At 40.3% G+C, this 17,971-nt stretch overlaps 1 protein-coding gene across 1 annotated transcript; it reads left to right on the forward strand.

Moving 5' to 3' along the window:
* Nucleotides 1-508: 508 nt before the first annotated feature.
* Nucleotides 509-8,669, forward strand: LOC131233116 (protein TRIGALACTOSYLDIACYLGLYCEROL 4, chloroplastic). Its single transcript, XM_058229719.1, has 5 exons — nucleotides 509-855; nucleotides 3,287-3,536; nucleotides 3,640-4,021; nucleotides 6,474-6,796; nucleotides 8,360-8,669. The coding sequence occupies exons 1-5, from the start codon at nucleotides 584-586 to the stop codon at nucleotides 8,546-8,548; spliced, it is 1,416 nt and encodes a 471-aa protein (XP_058085702.1). The 5' UTR covers nucleotides 509-583; the 3' UTR covers nucleotides 8,549-8,669.
* Nucleotides 8,670-17,971: the final 9,302 nt, after the last annotated feature.

Below are 17,971 nucleotides of genomic sequence, written 5' to 3' on the forward strand. Positions count from 1 at the left end.
GTGAGACCCCGGATCCACCGAGGTGGGTGGGACCCTCGACTGTGGGGACCACTGTGATGTATGTGACTACATCACCCCATCCATCCGATATTGAAAGCTTATTTTGTGCATGATCCAAAAAAAAATAAAGCAGTTACAAATCTCAAATTGATCCTAGTATAGGAACACAGCGGTGATTGATCATTAAAAACTTTTTCACGAGCCACCATAGCTTCGGATCAAGATTATATATGTGTCTATTCATCTAGGTGTTTGTAACAAGAGCTTGGATGGCAAATGAAGTGGGGTTCATTCACGACTGTTTCTCGTGGTTTGGTCTACCTAAGATTTTATTCAGATTCATTTTTGGGATAATGCCCTAAAATGATCTTTCAAAATGGTTGAATGGTGTGGATTTAAGGCACATGCATCACTGTGAGCCCCACAGTAATGGGTCCCACCCACCTCGGTGGCTCCGGGTCTCACCTAATCCGCTCACCCTAAAACCCCCAAACAGCACAACGGCAAGGAAGAAATGAAGAACCCTCCCTTCCCTTTTTCCATTTAAACAAGAGACAGAGATAAGGTAAAACAGGGGAGGAGAATGTCGAATCTGAGATTGGCCATGGACGCTGCGTTTTGGGACCTGAACGTATCCAGCCCTCAGACGCTGGACGGTTCGGCCCGGTCCGTACCGGGCGAGCCGTACCCGATCTTCACTGCCCCTGCCTGCCGTACGCTCCGCCCCCAGCAGCTCTCTCTGCTGGGAAATGGATTCCCGCTCCGTCTTATCCCTTCTATCTCTCCCACCACGCCCAAGGACCTCGGCTCCTTCTCCCTCCAGTCCCTTTTGCTAAAATACGCTTCTATGAACTGGTAAGTCGAAATACCCATCTCTCTCTAATGGGTTGGAGATGGGTTTTGGTTTCGGATGGAGAACGGGTAGAAATCTTCATTGCATTTTCCTGCATTTGGTACGGGCTACAAGAAGAATAATTCGCGATACCCCATTTTGCTTCTTCTTCTTCTTCTTTTTTTTTTTTTTTATATAAAGTTTTGCTAAAGAAGAAAAATTCCAAAATCATAGTGTTCTTCTCTGCTTGTGAATGCGCATGAGCCAAACGCAGCATTATCGTTCTCGTGACTTTGAATTTGACAAAATGTATGATGCTGAAAGCAGCTTGTTTTGGCTTTCCAATTCGGATGTATTCGAAATTCTTTTGGTCAGGTTTTCTGTCTTTGTCTGGTCATTGTATGCATTGGATGTACTCCCTCCCTCCTCTTCATGGGTTTGGGTTTCTCGTGATGGGTTAGAGATGAATGTGGATTTCGGGTAGAGAATGGCCAGAGGAATGCTGATGTGTAGCTTGGTTTTCTTCTCTTTTAGCATGTGATTCCTCTAAATTTAGTTATTTTTCTCTCCTTGTAATATGTTCGGAGATGAAAAAGTTAGAGAGCTTTGTTCCACTTTCTGTATCATTTAATTGCAATTTCTCTTTCTTTATTTTCTTCTCTTCCTCCTTTTTGGTCGAGAGTGCACGTATTGTTGTTTGATGCAACCAAATGGCCACACAAGTTGATTGATCAAGATTTGAAGAAAAGGCCCACATCTCACGTATGCACGCTCTGCACGTTTGCACAAGAAAATGCCCACTTTCCCTTTGTAGCTCATCTTTACTTTCCTTTTTCCTTCAAATATCTACACTATGAAATATATTTAATTTCTATTTCTTTTAAATCTCTACATTAGGAAATTTCCTTTGATATCGTTTTATTAGGCAAAAAGTAATCTTAGATTGTTCTTATCTAAGTACTTTCTTATTTAGGTAGTTTCCTATTTTTCATATCTTTGCTAGCTAGGAATTCTATTTTTAAATTGCATAGTTTTTATTGGAGATTGTGAGGATTGAATTATAAATAGAATAAGATAGTTGAATGATATTATATTTTTTATGAAAATTCTTTTATTTTCTCTATGGTAGTTGTTGAAGGGGGGAAGTGATCTCTAGTTTAAGTCTAGAGGACTGTTGAGCTTGCTCACTGTCTTGCATTCGCAATCTCTAGAAGCAAATAGAGCAAACAAAAGAAGAAAGAGATTGTGGGAAAGGATGCAACGATCCTCTAGCCAAATGCTAGAGACCACGAATGCAAGACTGTGAGCAAGCTCAACGGTCCTCTAGTCTTGAACTAGAGATCACTTCCCTCATTCAACAACTATCGTAGAGAAAATAAGAGAATTTTCATTAAAAAAATAATATCATTCAACTATCTTATTCTATGGCCTATAAGCCTAGGCTTTATTCATAATTAGTCCTTACAATTTGCAATAAAAACTATGAAATCTAAAAATAGAATTTCTAGCTAGCAAAGATCTAAAAAATAGGAAAGTACCTAAATAAAAAATCACTTAAATAAGAAGAATCTAAGATTACTTCTTGCCTAATAAAAAGATATCAAAGGAAATTATCTAATGTAGAGATTTAGAAGAAATGGAAAGTAAAGATATTTCCTCATCTAGAAATTTGAAAGTAAAAGGAAAGTAAAGATGAGCTAAAAAGCAAAAGTGAGCATTTTCTTGTGCACACGTGAGAACGTGGGCCTTTTCTTCAAATCTTGATCAATCAGCTTGTGTGGCCATTTGGTTGCATCATTGTTGGTTTTGTATTCTTGCAATAATACCAAGGATACAACTAAACTCCTACGCTTTTGGGGTCATTTGGACATTGGGGTATTTGGAATTGGAATCCAATTCTCTGTGCAAAATTCCTTCGGTTGGAAGCGTAAAAATGTGAGCATTGAATTCCAGGCAAAAGTCTCATTTTTGAGTTATTTGGCAGAGGGTGGTTTGCTATTCCAGACTTACCAGTTCCAGTCCAACAGCCATTTTTTTTTATTGTTTACTAATTCCAGGCCCATTTCCCATAATCAAATTCCATGCTGCCAAGCATACTGAAAGAATCCAATTCTCAGGAATTTAGTTCCTGAAATTGATTTCTTAATTATCAAATCCCAGGTTGCCAAGCAACCCCTCAAGGTATAGGATGCATTTGGTCGCAGAAGTGATTAAATTGTGATAAATTCAGTTAACAAAGAGCAAATGAAGAGATAGATATCAATGATGTCCAACTCGAAGGTAATGTGATTGTAATTTGAAGCCAAGATAATACCAAGGTTAAGGAAATCATAATTTTGTTAGTTCTACATTATTGGACTAATTGTAGCAATTCAATTTGATAGGCATATGTGTGCCTGCTGTTGCCTTAATCACAGTACAAATCTTATTTTGTTCCATGGGAATGCTTTGTAGGTGGGTTGGATTAGTTGGGCAGTTCCGTCCGAAGAAACTAATAACTTCGATTAAAGAAGAAGTGGCAGGTGGTGATGAGTTTGAACTGCCTGCATTTAAGGATGTTGCCAGGCATTTCTTGGACAAATCACTCTATGCGCTTGGTTTTTGCTCACAAATTTCTCTCACACCTGCTTCATCATTATATTTTACCACCGAAGTGCATGGCGAGAAGAAGGGGCGCCGCTCTAAAGCAATGTACTTCCATAAGGCAAGAAGCTCTTCGAATATCTCTCTTATAATATGTAGAATCTGGATCGTGTGCTTATAACTGTCATGTCATCCATTTTGCTTAAGCTTTCTTGTATGTGCAGCTTCCTCAACATGATGTTACACTAGAAGCGGCATGGCCTGAGCTATTCATCGACGAGAATGGAGCATATTGGGATGTGCCTGCATCGATATCATTAGATTTGACATCAATTGTTTCTGAATCTGGATTGAGATATCGTTTTGGCATACACAAAAATAGTGGTGATCCTCAACCCCTTAGTGAATCATGTGGAGATGTTCCTTTAGCTCTGATGCCAGGAGTATGTGCAAAGGCCGCATTTTCTTATGAGAAGAGCAGGGACATTTGGAGGCAGAAGGAGAAGAAGAAGGATCTGTTAGTGAAAACTGACAAGGGTCGGGCTTGGTGGTTCAACTATGACACACGTTTGAGAGAACCACATGCTGCAATCTCAGGAATTATTGGTAACTTTGATGGCTTGATCATTCTTCTTGCTACACTTTAATATTAACTAGATGCTGTCTGGTCAATGAAAGCTTGATTATGCGTTAAAAAAAAAAAAAAAAACTGACGTATCAGTATTGTCATATAACTGTCACACATTAAAGTCAGCCCACATTTACTGCAACCGAACCCAATTCAGTTCACTTGGATGCTTCTCATCTAAAAATCAGCACTTCGCCTACATAGTTTTTCTGCATTGGAATGGACACGTTCACCATTTACTGTGTACAGCCCACCTTGTTTATATGCCAACAATCCATTAATCTGACGTTATTCCTGGTGGTCACGGAAGTTTTAAATTGGGTTGAAATTGTGTTTTCCATTCGTCCTTGTGGTAATAGCTTTGTTAATGGTTTAGTGGCATACAAACATCACAACAGTCCCGGTAAGGTTTCATTGATGGAGTTCAGTTCCCACTGTCTTGTGATGTGGCCCACTTGAGTCTGGTGTCTAGTTCATTTTTGGGCTCTCATCATGACATAAGCTGCCGAAACTAAGGGACAGACATCGCGATGGGCCCCACGTGGCTTTTTGTCATAGGAACTCCGTATAACAGGCATTGTAGGACTCTCTCTCTCTCTCTCTCTCTCTCTCTCTCTCTCTCTCTCTCTCTAACAACCTTAACGAGAGGAACTGACACATATTGTGGGGCCTACCGTTATGCAGGAGTGACATCTAATCTTTTCATTAGTTTTGTGAGCTCATGTTAAACTGGAGTGGGCCACACTGCAAGAAACATTGAGGATTGAAACATCGTTCATTCAAAACCTTCCTGGGGCCCACCCTGGTGTTTATATGCAACACAAACCCACTAATAAGGTCATTACCACCAGGATGAAGGGAAGACACATATATCAGCCTGATCCAAAACTTCCATGGGTGACAAGAAAGTTTCATGGTGGGCATTCAATCACACTATTTTTTTTGTGGTATGGCCCACTTGAGTTGTTAATCTGCCTGATTTTTTACCTCATGTCCTGACATGAGCTTGTGCAATGGATGATGGGGTGGGCCCCACAGATCAATTGGTTAGGGCTCTCACCATTTATAGGGACTCGTCTGGACTCTCCTGCATCTGCCTGACTCTCAGGACAAACTAGTTGATCTGACAAACCAAGTCTTTTGACCATGAATATGTCAATAGGTTTTTGCATGTAAGAGGGAAGGGCAGTTTTATCAGTTACGAAAAAAATATCTCATTTATTCTAACTACGTTAGTAAAATCTAGGGGAAGGTAGCTTAATGAAACTTAATGAGTAGCTAAGTGAAAACATTTTTAAAAGAAAGTACTGGAATATAAATTCCATAAAAATTAGGTTGTATTTTATAAAACTCCCTTTATTTTATTTCATCGAGGATATTTTATCAATAACATCATCAGCTTTGCTAGATATAGTTGTCTTGTATGCTTTATCATATAGTTTGTCATGTATACTTTATCCCATTATCATTCGAAAAAACAAAGGTGCTTTATCTCATCTTTCATATCAGGTTAGCTGCATACTTCTAGTTTCTAGGTTTCAGTCATGTGAGTGCTTTGAGCTCTTGGACACTTTTGGTTTCCAGGGTTCTGTTGTGTGAGTTCTTTGGTCCAATAGACACTTCACCATGGATTAAATGTCCTGATGATGTCACAAAACGCTTCACAGTTACCTCGTGAGGTAGCTATACATGTATTGTTTATAATGCTACTTTCTTTATTCTACATAGTTTCTTCTCTTCTTTTTTTCCCTTTTTTTTTTCCTTCTTTTTGGCTAAGCCAAAGATTTTTTATTCCTTTTTTCCACCTTCATTCTTTTAATTGGGTTAGTTACATAGCAAAGAACTCAATAGTCTAGTCCTTGTTGTTATTCATGCTTTTTGTTTTTAGCTTCATAAAATTCCAGTGCGTTAATTGATGAGCCATAATATCCATGGCAACTTCTATTTAGTAAAACAGTTATAGCGTGATTGGAATTATATTAATAGTTTTAAATTTTCATTTAATCTTAAATATCTTGTGTTTCAGTAGTTTATTTATTAGTTTATGATAGTCTTTCATTTTGGAGGTGTGATGCAAACACTCGAGATCAGTTTGATATTGGGCGCCTGTTCCACGATCTAGTCAATGTTTCTTATTTGCATTTGATATGTTCTTGCATCTATATGTGTTGAATTTTTAATATTGTCAACATTTTAAGCATGTTAGGCTAGTAAACATGCGATAACCTTTCTGGTATTGCAACCGGTTGGAATGCTTGTATCCTGTTATTTTTCCAAATGCCAGTCTTATGGTTTGTTATTTGGAAGCAGATCATCAAAACATGAGTGAACTCGGCGCGGTGTAGTGTCTGCTCTTATACTTACTATGCTTCATCTCCATGTCCATTTAAAATTGCTTCGGACTTGCACTTGATGAGTTCTTTCCCTTAGGTGGTACCTGTTCTGCCTGGTTTGGTGGCGGCAAAAACTCAAACGCTGATTCGAGAGCTCATTCAGGAGATGGAGAGGTTGCCAACAGGAGACAGCTACTCGGTGCTGACTTGTTTGGCTCGGTGCGGTATACATTTCAACACGGGAAGTTCAGGAAACCTTTTGGAGACCTGACCAGGGTAGATGCCCGCCTGGACATCTGTTCAGCTTCAGCATTTATCAAGGGTGCTGCACACTTGGTCTCAGATGTCTTCGGAAGTCCAACCAAAAGAGAAGTAAATCTGCTCGCTTCCCCACAGCTTAATGTGATCTTTCAGCAGCAGGTATAGCCATTCATGTGCTTTCTGTTTCATGTTATCATCTTCTAACTATTGTTTCACCATACATGAAACGAAGTAGTGCAAATCTAAAAGTGGGACTATAAATCATTAATCTAAAAGAAAAGGAGGCAGAATTTAATTAGTATAGAATACATTTAAAAACATGGGAAAACCAAATCAATAATCATCCAGCATTTTGTTCCAAGTCATTTGACTTGGGGTCATCATCATCATCTTTTGAGCCTTATCCCAACACTTTTTTCTTTTTTCTATTTTCTTTTTCGGCTGAAAGATAGCCTTATCCCAACTAATTGGAGCAGGCTACACAAATCCTGTTCCGCCATTCCACTCTCAAGGATCATATCCTCAATTAAACCATAGGTGATGGATCTTTTTTTCTACCTCCACCCATGTCCTTGTAGGGGCTTCCCCTTGCCCATGTGAGCCCTCAATTGGAAACAATGTCGATGCAGTTCTTGGTCTCTGTTGCACATGGCCAAAACCATCCAAATCTAGTTCCCCTCATCTCATTACCTATTGGTGCTATTTTAAGTTCCCTTGAATGCATTCATTTCTAATCCTATCCTTCCTCGTCTTGCCACTCATCCACCTTAGCATCCCCTTTTCATATACACTCATCCTGTAAGAATGTTGTTCCTTGACTGCCCAACATTCCATCCCATAAAAACCATGGCTGGTGTTGTAGCTATCTTATAAACTCATCCTTTAGTTTGAATGTTAACGTGGCGATAACATAAAACTGCAGTGGCACATCACCACGAGCCACTTCCTTACCTTCAAAACTGCAGTCTTGCACAACTTTCTAGCAAAATGGTATTCTGCCCATCTCCACTACACCAGTTGAAACAGGCAGAGTTTGATAGTTTAGTGTGAAAGAGCAGAAAAATTGATAACTTTCATCCACCTAGCTCTAATTCTACGTACAACTTCTTTATCAATCTTATGGTGACGTTTGGAAATACCTTGGAAATCGGTCTAGCACAAAACATTTTGGCAAAAATTCTATTCAAACCATTTCCACTGCCGGTCAAAACAAGTGGAGTTAGATATTTTATTGTGGAAAAGCAGAAAACAAAAATGATAAATCTCTGCTTAATCCGGTTTTGTTCCAAAAAAAAAAAAAGTGTTCAAATTAGAGTGACCCGACCTGACAAGTATTGCTAGCACATCCTAATTAGAAGTTCAGTATTCTATTGAATCATATGATTAGTGTGCTTTTTTGTCAAATAGGATTCAAGTTGCTTGAATTATATCCTTGATTATTCTGGGAGAATGGAATTGAATCCTATGATTCTAATTTCTTAACCAAAACCTAATCAGCATTGTCACTGAAAATAAAATAAAGAAATCAAACCTAAGCTTGCAGCATGAGCAGCTTCTCTACTGGTGGTGCTATTGTAATCAAAAGAATACAGGAGCTCCCTGCATTTTGTTTGGTTGATAAACTGGGGTAGAATCTGTTAACTTCAACGCCATAATCCCTATGAAGCCGAAAAGAGTGAGACTTGATGGCATTTCACTACTTGTCCTCGCTTTGTTTTACAGGTTGCCGGGCCAATCGTCTTTCGGGTGGATTCAAGATTTTCACCATCAGGAAGGTACATCCTTCGTGTTGAGGATGTCGTATACAGCATGAGTTACTCTCTAAGAGCCTTAGTGTCAGGTAAAGTTTTAGCATGGTATTCGCCAAAGCGGAAAGAGGGAATGATAGAACTTCGTGTGTTTGAGTTCTAAACTACCTGGAACTTTTTTTGCTTAGAGGTGAGCAGAGATTGAAATTGAGCGGGAACATTTTGTAGCTTTTGTTTGCACTGATTGTCAATGGAAAAAAAAATAAAAAAAATCAACTTGCATACATCCGTCCATGCATACCTATATTCATACTTTTGCAATGCTGAATGTTAAAGAGTACCTAATTCAACGGCTCCTACTGCACCACCCCCTCGAGGGGATAGACTACCGGAGCTCCCTGATCTTATTAGGTGGGCCCCAACTGAAAATTTCAGCTCACGTGTATGTACTGCTAGTCTACCAAAAGATTGAAATGTCATTTTGCATGGCTGATGTCTGAGTGATCCTAACCATCTGATCAATGGACTTTTTTCTCTGAGCTGTGTTTTTAGGCAAATGATAGCATGCATCTGAGACTTTTAAAGGAATTTTCTAGTGGTGGGATTGCCTCAGGTGGTGCTCTGGCAGAGTGCCATGGTTGATATCCGGCACCGAATATCTGTCTACGTGACATGTTGGATCAAATTAAACCATGCAAATGTCTGGTCCCACTGTAGATAGGTACTCATCCAGAGGTTAGATTGATTGAAAGATCCTAACCTTTGATCAATGGGCATTTGTTTGTTGAATTTGGGACAGTGACAATTTTTTGTTTTGACCATTAACTAGGGCGTGTTTGGACGGGCAAATCCCATGGGATTGGATTGTATTAGGGTGGATTGCACCCATTTCAAGAAATTAATGGCTGCGTCAGTGAATTGCTTGCAATCCCATGGGATTGTTATATCCAGCGAGTCACTTGCTGGGATGTTTGCACGGGCAGGCTGGATTTGCCCTATCCAGCCCCTGTCGTGTTTGGACGGGCATGGGATGGCAACATATCCCATATGATATACTAGAATCGTTCCCATTGGTGTGACCAATAGGAATCTTTGTTCAGATTTATATTTAGTATTTATGGTTTAAATACGGGTTTGCACCTGATAGACAGAGTGGATTTACATACATATACACAGTGGGCTCCACATGAGTTTTATATCATCAGCCAGGAAACAAGTGCGCATATCCGCGGGATTTCGCATGTAGCAGCAGAAATCTGCTCCTTCTTCACTCCTGCGTCGCCAGAACATACCTCAATATGGACGCCGCTGGATTCAAGAAATCTATCCAGCCTAATACCACCTACTCCAGCACATGATGCCTGTCCAAACACGCCCTAAATGTCTAGGGCGTGTTTGGCCGGACCAATCCCATGGGATTTGGTGGGATGGGATCAATTTTAAGGTAATGATGGTGGTGTCAGTGGATTGTCTTGAGATCCATGGGATTGCTTATATCCCGGACAAGTTCACTGGGTCTGTTTGGCACGCCCTGCATATCCCGGGATTGTACCTTCCAATCCATCCAACCAAGGGATAGGATCAATTTTAAGGTAATGATGGTGATGTCAGTGGATTGTCTTGAGATCCATGCGATTGCTCGTATACCGGAACAAAGTTCACCGGATCTGTTTGGCTCGTCATGCCGATCCCAGGATATAGCCGATCCCATCCCTCCTAATCCCACCTAATCCCACATCCAGCGCCCGGCCAAACACGCCCTAGGAATCTACCAGTTACGAAATCCAATCGGTGTAATTTTTGGTTTAAAAGGCATCCTAAATTGTGACACATATGGACAGTTTAATTTAGTTACTTGAGTGCCACTTGTGAAATTTGATATTGCCTGCATATCAACCGTCACACTCTGCCAGAGTATCAAAGTTTCTCTTGTATCTAAAAAAGCAAAAAGCCCATGTTTTCCTTTACCCTTTTTCTCTGGCTTTTCTTTGTCGTTTCTTTCCTTTGTATATTGGAATCAGTTAAAGCATGACAGGTCGACGCGGATTGCTTGCGAAGGAACTTCCTGCGACGGGAAGAAGCTATACGGGGCTCAGCGTGATGTTTGTGAGAAGTCCAACCCATCGTTCCCTTTGCCAGATCATGTCATGGGCTCAAAATGAGGTAGATCTAAAACTCAAGTGGGCTGCACTATAGGAAACAGTGAAGATTGAACGTCCACCATTGAAACCTTCATGTGGCTACAGAAGTTTTGGATCAAGCTATATTTTTGTGTTTTGAGTTCATCTCAGTCGGAATGACCTTATAAACGGTATGGATGGCTTAGTGAACCCAGGGAGGTTTCAACAGTAAGCAATTCCCCACACTTTTTCCTATCGCGCAGCCCACTTCAGATCTGTATGTGTCTCATTTTTGGGACCGTGGCCTTAGCATGATCTGGCAAAATGGATGGACAGGGTGGATTTCTCTAATTTCCCGTCGCAGGAAGTTCCTGGTCGGAGCACGGCAGAGCCATAAGCCATGTGGCTTATTGACAGGGCCTGTTAATCTAGTGGGCCCTATCATGGATGGCACACTGATCAGGTAAAGCTCATGGCTAGAACTTGTTGACCAACCACGTCTGTCCTACCGACCGACATTCTAGCGGTGTAGGACATTCAAACCATGCAAACGTAAGGCCCCACTGTGAAGATTGCCTGGCACAAAAATCAGGCCGGTCTGCTGATCTGGTGGGCCATGCCAAGTTGATGAACAACCAACGGTCTGATTCAACATACACGTATGTCCCACCCAATTAGTGGACCAGCCTGATTTTTTTTTTGCCAGCTGATCTTCGTAGCGAAGCCTGCCATTTACATGGTACGGATCTACTGCACAGCTGGCATTTTGCCTGGAATGACGGATGTGGATTGCATAGTAAACTGTGGGGCCCATTGTGATGTATGTATTTTATCCATGCCGTCGGACAACACAACACGAAACATTGGAAATTGAATGCATACTGTTGAAAATTTCTCGGGACAACATGAGTTTTGGATCGAGCTTATATTTGGATTTTCCCTTCATCCATGCCCACCTGACCTTATGAACAGGTTGGATGATAAATAAAAATCACTATAGACCCCAGTAAGGTAGATTTCAACAGATTACGCTACACAGCTTTGAATATGCTTCGATTTTGGGCTCACGTGCCTTAAACAAAACGGAGAAACGGATGAGCAGCATGGATAAAATACATATATCACGGTGGGCCCACAACCACGCAATCAGCGTCCGGGAACCTCCTGGCTGGATGACAAGTCAGCTTCCTTCCCGCTGTACCTAATCATTCTCTTTTGTTTTCTGCCGTGCTTTGAAGACCACTGTTTTGATGGTTAGGATGGTCTGATCTACGTGTATTTTGAGCCACAGGACATCCAACCATAGGGTCCAATAAACGGACGGTCCTGATTGATAAGCCACTGTGCAATGAGTACCGCCGAGACATGGCTCTAGCATGTTCTCGTTCTACCGACATTGCCGTATCTTTGATGAAAACAATGGCACACGGGAAAGGTGTTGTGGGTTACTTTGAAATGGAGGTTTGCTGGCCTCACACGCCCCTGTATGCGGCTCATGTGCCAATGTGCAATGTACACGTATGAGACCCTGCAGTACTTGTAATGTAGCATGTCGACATCAGACCCGTGCATAAGGTGGGCTCCACACTGCACATGACCAGCATTAAAAATTGGGGCTGGCCCACCCTTTTCTGAAAGCCATGCTGAGTTTGAAAAAAGTATTTGCCAACAGTCCACATATAATGTAGATGTGTGGCGCTTCTAGATGAGTGGACAGGCTGGTTTATGCATTGATTCATCTGTACCGTGGGGCCTGCCTCATGCATTACTCGAGGGTCCAAAACTGTAGATCCAGGTGATGAGGGCTGCTTCGGAGTCTTGGATAATGGATGATCCTAACCGTTTGATCTATGGCCTACAGAGAGGCCATAATCTGAATTCCTAGAAGGAAAGTTGTTCAGTGAATAAAAGACGAAAGTTTTCAACCTGGGAGGATGAGTCCCTCTTATAATGTGTATGGAGAGAATATCTCAAGTCCAACCACTTGGACTGCAGCTACGGTCCACCCGATGGATAACTTGCAGCCCTTCATGTGTGTGTAACATCCAACCATCCAATAGGTTGGTCCCACCATGAGGATCTCCTTATGCAAAACCCAACCATATTGACATATCAAGTTGAGCACACTTATATTTCGCTACTTATCGGTGGACAAACATTGTTTTCTATGGTGTGGCCCACCTAATATATATATATATATATATATATGGATGATTTTGTATTAGGCGATCCTAGTGTGGGAGAAATATATTGGAAGGGTTGGATTTCACATTCACTTAAAAGATTGGAAATTATCAGCCAGATGGACGGTGAGTTGTGATCCAACCGGTTGGACTTACGACCACTAAAGATTATTGGGCATCTATTTTTCGTCTCCCAACTTAATAACGAAGTAACCCAAACACACATCTCAAAGTTTTGCATGCAAGGAACTTAAAGGTCCAACATCTTCCCACCTTCCAAGTAAATTTTGAAATTTTAAAAATTCATTTATGAATAGTGGTTTTCCAATTCCAGTGCATGTAGAACCGTACGGGTCCACATCGTGGGTGCACATGCAAGTAGGCAACATGTGTGAGATCTTAGCTTAAGGTTGGAAATAAATATTAGACCTTGTTTACACCCGACTCACAACGGTTTAAGTTTAGAAGGCCGTCAGCCGTCCAATTATTTGTTAATGGTATTGCATTCACATTTAGATTATGAGGTTGTCCTTTTAATAGAGTCTAAATTAAGTGGCTATGATGTGAGGAAAATCACAAAAATGAGAGTCACATCATCTTCAAGTAGTTGTCTCATGGCTTCTAGGAGGATTAACACTTTGGAATAGGGATTGGGCCAAATCGAAGGCTTGGCCAAAACTCTACAATGGTTTAATTTTAATCAACACCCTATACAGATAATTGAGACCAATTATCACAATCCTTTACTACGTGGGGTGTCTACAATCTTCCGTCAAAAATATCAAACAAGTTCATTCTTCAGATGGGCTACAATGTACAAGGTAAATTGGCTTTTCCCACTGTTCATATGTTAGGTTTTTTAAACATTTTGGAAAATAGATATTTTCGAAAACTTAGATCGTGTGGTTAACCCATATGAATCTCTGTTTAAATAATTCAAGGTTAAGATTTACATTTTCAAAGTCCGAACTACAGCTTTTGTTGATGTTGACATTCCACTTACGAAGTTTGTTCTAGATTTTTTTCAGATGAAGCTAAACACGTCAATTCTCTGAGTGGGGGTAAAAGAACGTAAAAGTTGCCCACACAGGTGAGACATGCACCTTCGAAACATTTGATGAAAGGAGAGAAAGAGAGGTGGGTCTCTTCCTCCGGCTTCTTCTTTTTCTCTCTCCTCTCTTTGGGTGACACCCAATGGGATGCATCCAAGCCTATCTCTCTCTCTTTCTTTGCTGGGATTCATTTTATTCTAAAATAGAATCTATTTATGAAGAAAAGTTAAAGTTTCAGTAGGGTTGTTAGTGGGTCGGGCTGGCCCGGCGCGCTTTTGGGCTTGGCCCACCTTAGGCCCGAGGGCTTGGTTCAGGCTTAAAGCTTGAGCTTGTTTCCCAATTGGGTCGAACTTGCACTTAAGAGTCTAAAAGCTCATCAACCTAGCATCGCCCGACCCTTTTTATAAAAAAAAACAAATTTTAAATAAAAATTTCCCCTCTCAGCCCTCTTAAATTCCTTTTAAAACATCTCTCCTCTTTTCTGATGCTTGAAATTATGTCTTTTTTCAAATTCCTTCAGCCCATGTGGATAGAAGGAGCATCATTCCTCCATTGATGGAATTCGACAACGATAGCAACGGTGCAAAATCTCTTCCACCAATCACTCAACATATTCCTCTTTTGAATTCGAGTTGGAAACCGATGTTGTTTCTTCTCTCTTCCACCGATTTACCTGTGCTGCATTTGTTTTAATCATGTACTAATATTGTTGCATTCTCTTGTAGGGAATTAACATGAATTTGGCATTGTTTCACCCCAACCGACAAACCCAAAATTCATACTTGAATTGGCATTGTGTCTCATCTCCTCTTTCCCATCTATCATGCTTGGAGGGTGTTATAAACCCAGACCATAGGCTTGTTCCTTTCCTCTTCTCATAAAAGCCACGTTCCAAACGCCCAACAAAAGTCAGATGAGCAGACCCAACTACAAATCACATGCTACTTGATAAGAATGAGCTATAATCAGTAAATAGAAAAGCCCAAGCTCTCTACACTTATTTTCACCTCATACGTCATAGATAGCTTTCGAGCTTTGCTAGCTCCGCATACATCTCTCAACACGGATGCACGCATCAGGTTGACATGTATATGAAGTAGCGAATCGTGTATTGGATGGAGAACCACCTATAGACCACCTGATGAAAATTGTTGGCGAGTTCATATCATTGCTATTCAATCCGGGTGCATGGCCACATGTATAATGAACAACCCAATTTCGATTAAATCGTGTGCAGTTATATTAGATGTAATGTATGCTAACTCAAATCAAGTTGAACTCTTGTAACCTCAAATGTCAAATTAGCCATATTATGATGAAATTTGTAAAGATTGGTCTAACTATTAAACCGCCAATTGTTATAGACGATCGGGTAGTCCTTTTAAATGAGATCATTTTTGCCTTGAAGATGATGACTTCTTTTTTATTTCAATGATGTTAGTTTAGATTGTGCTTTTTAAGATAGCAATAAAGAAAGATAAACTATAGATAAATGTTGCATTGTTGATTTTATTAATTAAAATATCAAGGCAGCACAATTGACAAAAAGAAACAATAAGTATAAGATCTTACCTACAGCGTTTAGTGTAATAAATGGTTGTGGCCTTGATAGTGTTATTAACCTAAGCAATCATTAGATAAATCATGAAAATACCAGACAATCGTGGCATGAGGTTAGTAGGACGTTGTCAGATATATACCAAGTGAGAATTTAATCATCTAAGAACCCGACGACTTGGTCGCGAATAAACTAACTTACGCGTGTACTTCATTAATGTGTTAGATGGAAACGAGGCTAAATTAGGAATGAATGGCTCTTGACTTATTGCAACATGGTTAGATAGAAGTGGAGGGAACTAAACTAAAAAGTTAAACTAATGTGTGTCTATATAGGATTAAAGGGATAAGCAACATAAAGCTAAAATTAATATTAATTGATTTTGTATTGGCAAGGGCCTCAAAGTCCTATTTGAGTGCTGCTTTTTATAGGTTTATGAGATGTGGTGATCATGCATAATACTCCTTTACTTATGCACGAGTCTTCTTATTACATGACGGCCGCAACTTACTCAATTTTGGAGTCCTTGCTTTGTTGTATTGTTGTAGATGATTTGCTTATATTTTTTTATGGCTTTCAGTTGTTCACTCTAACTTTCTTGTAGTATCTAAGGGCCTATTTGGCCGGGAAGATTGGATGGAATTGGAAGGGATTGGAAGATAGATCCCAAGATTGGCCAAGCGTGCCAAACAGACACGGGATCCAGATTCCGGGATATAGCAATCCCATGGATCTTAAGACAATCCATTGACATCACCATCATTACCTTTAAATCCCATCCAATCCACCCTAATCCCTTCAAAATTGCCTGGGACGTGTTTGGTTTGAGGAATTGAAAAGGATTGGAAGGTTTAATCCCCGGATTGGCCAGGCGTGCCAAACAGACCGGATATAGCAATCCCGGGATATGGCAATCCCATGGATCTTGCACCAATCTACTGACTCAGTTATCATTACCTTGAAATCCGTGCAATCCACTCTAATACCATCCAATCCCATCCAATCTGCCCGGCCAAACAGGCCCTAAAAGTTCTCAGATGGTCTCTATGGAGTTCACTTCCTAATTATAATCTTATGATAGCCATGTCTTATGTATGTTGGCTATGAAGAACTCGGCCACGGCAGGTCTTTCAAAAGACTTCGTTTATCTGTTATGACCTGTGCATGCCTTGGGTCTATTGGTCACGCGTCATGCCATAAATGATTGTCTTTTCGAGATGTGGTCATGCGTGTACGACTCTAAATGGCTCATCTTTTGTTAAGATGCATGTCTACTATAGATATATGCTCATGGTCTCTCCATTTGTAAGTTTTTATTTCATCTTTTTCTACGAATGTGTTACATATGACAGCTTCTCATTCATTAATTTGGACTACATCAAGTTAGGTGTAAATGCAAATCAGGTGCAAACATTAATTATTAAGTAATGACAAATGAATGAAGAAAATGAATGACCCTAAATATCTTGCACATTTTTCCTCGTCCACCATTTTTGTTTGCACGCGAGGTAAATAACAGTTGACAGTATTGGGCTTTTGGCCAAATGATATACACGACGAGACTTAGCTGACATGTGTATTTGATATCACATGAATTTGCTAGGTTGGCATGTCCGTCTGTGGGGTGCATATGTAGTGACCAAACGTGCACACATTATATGAGGTCGGGGTAGCAACAGGCTGGATGAGAAGCATGACAGTGGGGCCTACCTTGATGCATGTATTGTATATCCACGACCATGGCATCCATCATTTTTTCCAACTCATTATATGGCATAGACCCGAATAAGAAGTTGATCCAAGTATCATGTGGACCACGCAACAGAAACACTGGTGATTGAACAATCCAATTGAAAACTTCGTAGGGCCATTGTGTATTGCTCATTTGCCATCCAACCTGTTAACAGAGTTACACATATCTAGGGGAAAACAGAGATATCGGCTTGCAAAACTTTTGTGACTTCTAAAAGGTTTTTAATGATCAATAACCACTTCTTTTGTTGTGGTCCACCTGATATTTGAACCTGCTTCGATTTTGAGATCGTGCATTAAAATGAATGGACAGCGTGGATATACAATACATACATCGAGTAGGTCCCGCTGTCAAGGGCCTCATCAAACAACCTGTTATCCGACCTCACCTAATCCATGCCTTGAGCAAACCTAGGAGCATTTTAGGTAGGGCCAGCCTCACCCAAGACACCCTGACCCTTACCGTGGGGCATGCATGTATTCTATATCCATGCTATCCGCCGGTTTTGCTCAATCCTTTAAGGGCATGGTATGAAAAATAGAGTATATCTAAATTTCAAGTGGACCAAGCTATAGAAAATTATTGTGATTGAACGTCTCACCATTAAAAATTCCTAGGCCTACTTTGCCATCTAACACATTGATACCATTGTATAAACCTAGATGTAGATAAAATAATAATAATAATAATAATATCAGCTTCATCCAAACCTTCCGTGGCTCCTAAAAAGTTTATAATATTCAAAAACCTTTATTTTCTTTGATATGATACACTTGAGATTTGGATTTACTTCATTTTTGAGCTCACATATGGAATTAATATGCTAAAATGGATGAAAGAAGTGGATATAAAATGCATACATACAGGTAGGCCCCATAGGAAAGGCTGCACTATCCGATGTGAGGTGGTGGCCACACCTA

The sequence above is a fragment of the Magnolia sinica genome, chromosome 18 (assembly GCF_029962835.1).
Source record: "Magnolia sinica isolate HGM2019 chromosome 18, MsV1, whole genome shotgun sequence".
NCBI classification, from domain to species: Eukaryota; Viridiplantae; Streptophyta; class Magnoliopsida; order Magnoliales; family Magnoliaceae; genus Magnolia; species Magnolia sinica.

Coding starts and splice junctions, on each gene's coding strand:
- LOC131233116 (XM_058229719.1), top strand. CDS start 584: ATGTCGAATCTGAGATTGGCCATGGACGCTGCGTTTTGGGACCTGAAC. Junction 3,537..3,639: donor AAGCAATGTACTTCCATAAG/GCAAGAAGCTCT, acceptor TTGTATGTGCAG/CTTCCTCAACATGATGTTAC. Junction 6,797..8,359: donor ATGTGATCTTTCAGCAGCAG/GTATAGCCATTC, acceptor TTTGTTTTACAG/GTTGCCGGGCCAATCGTCTT.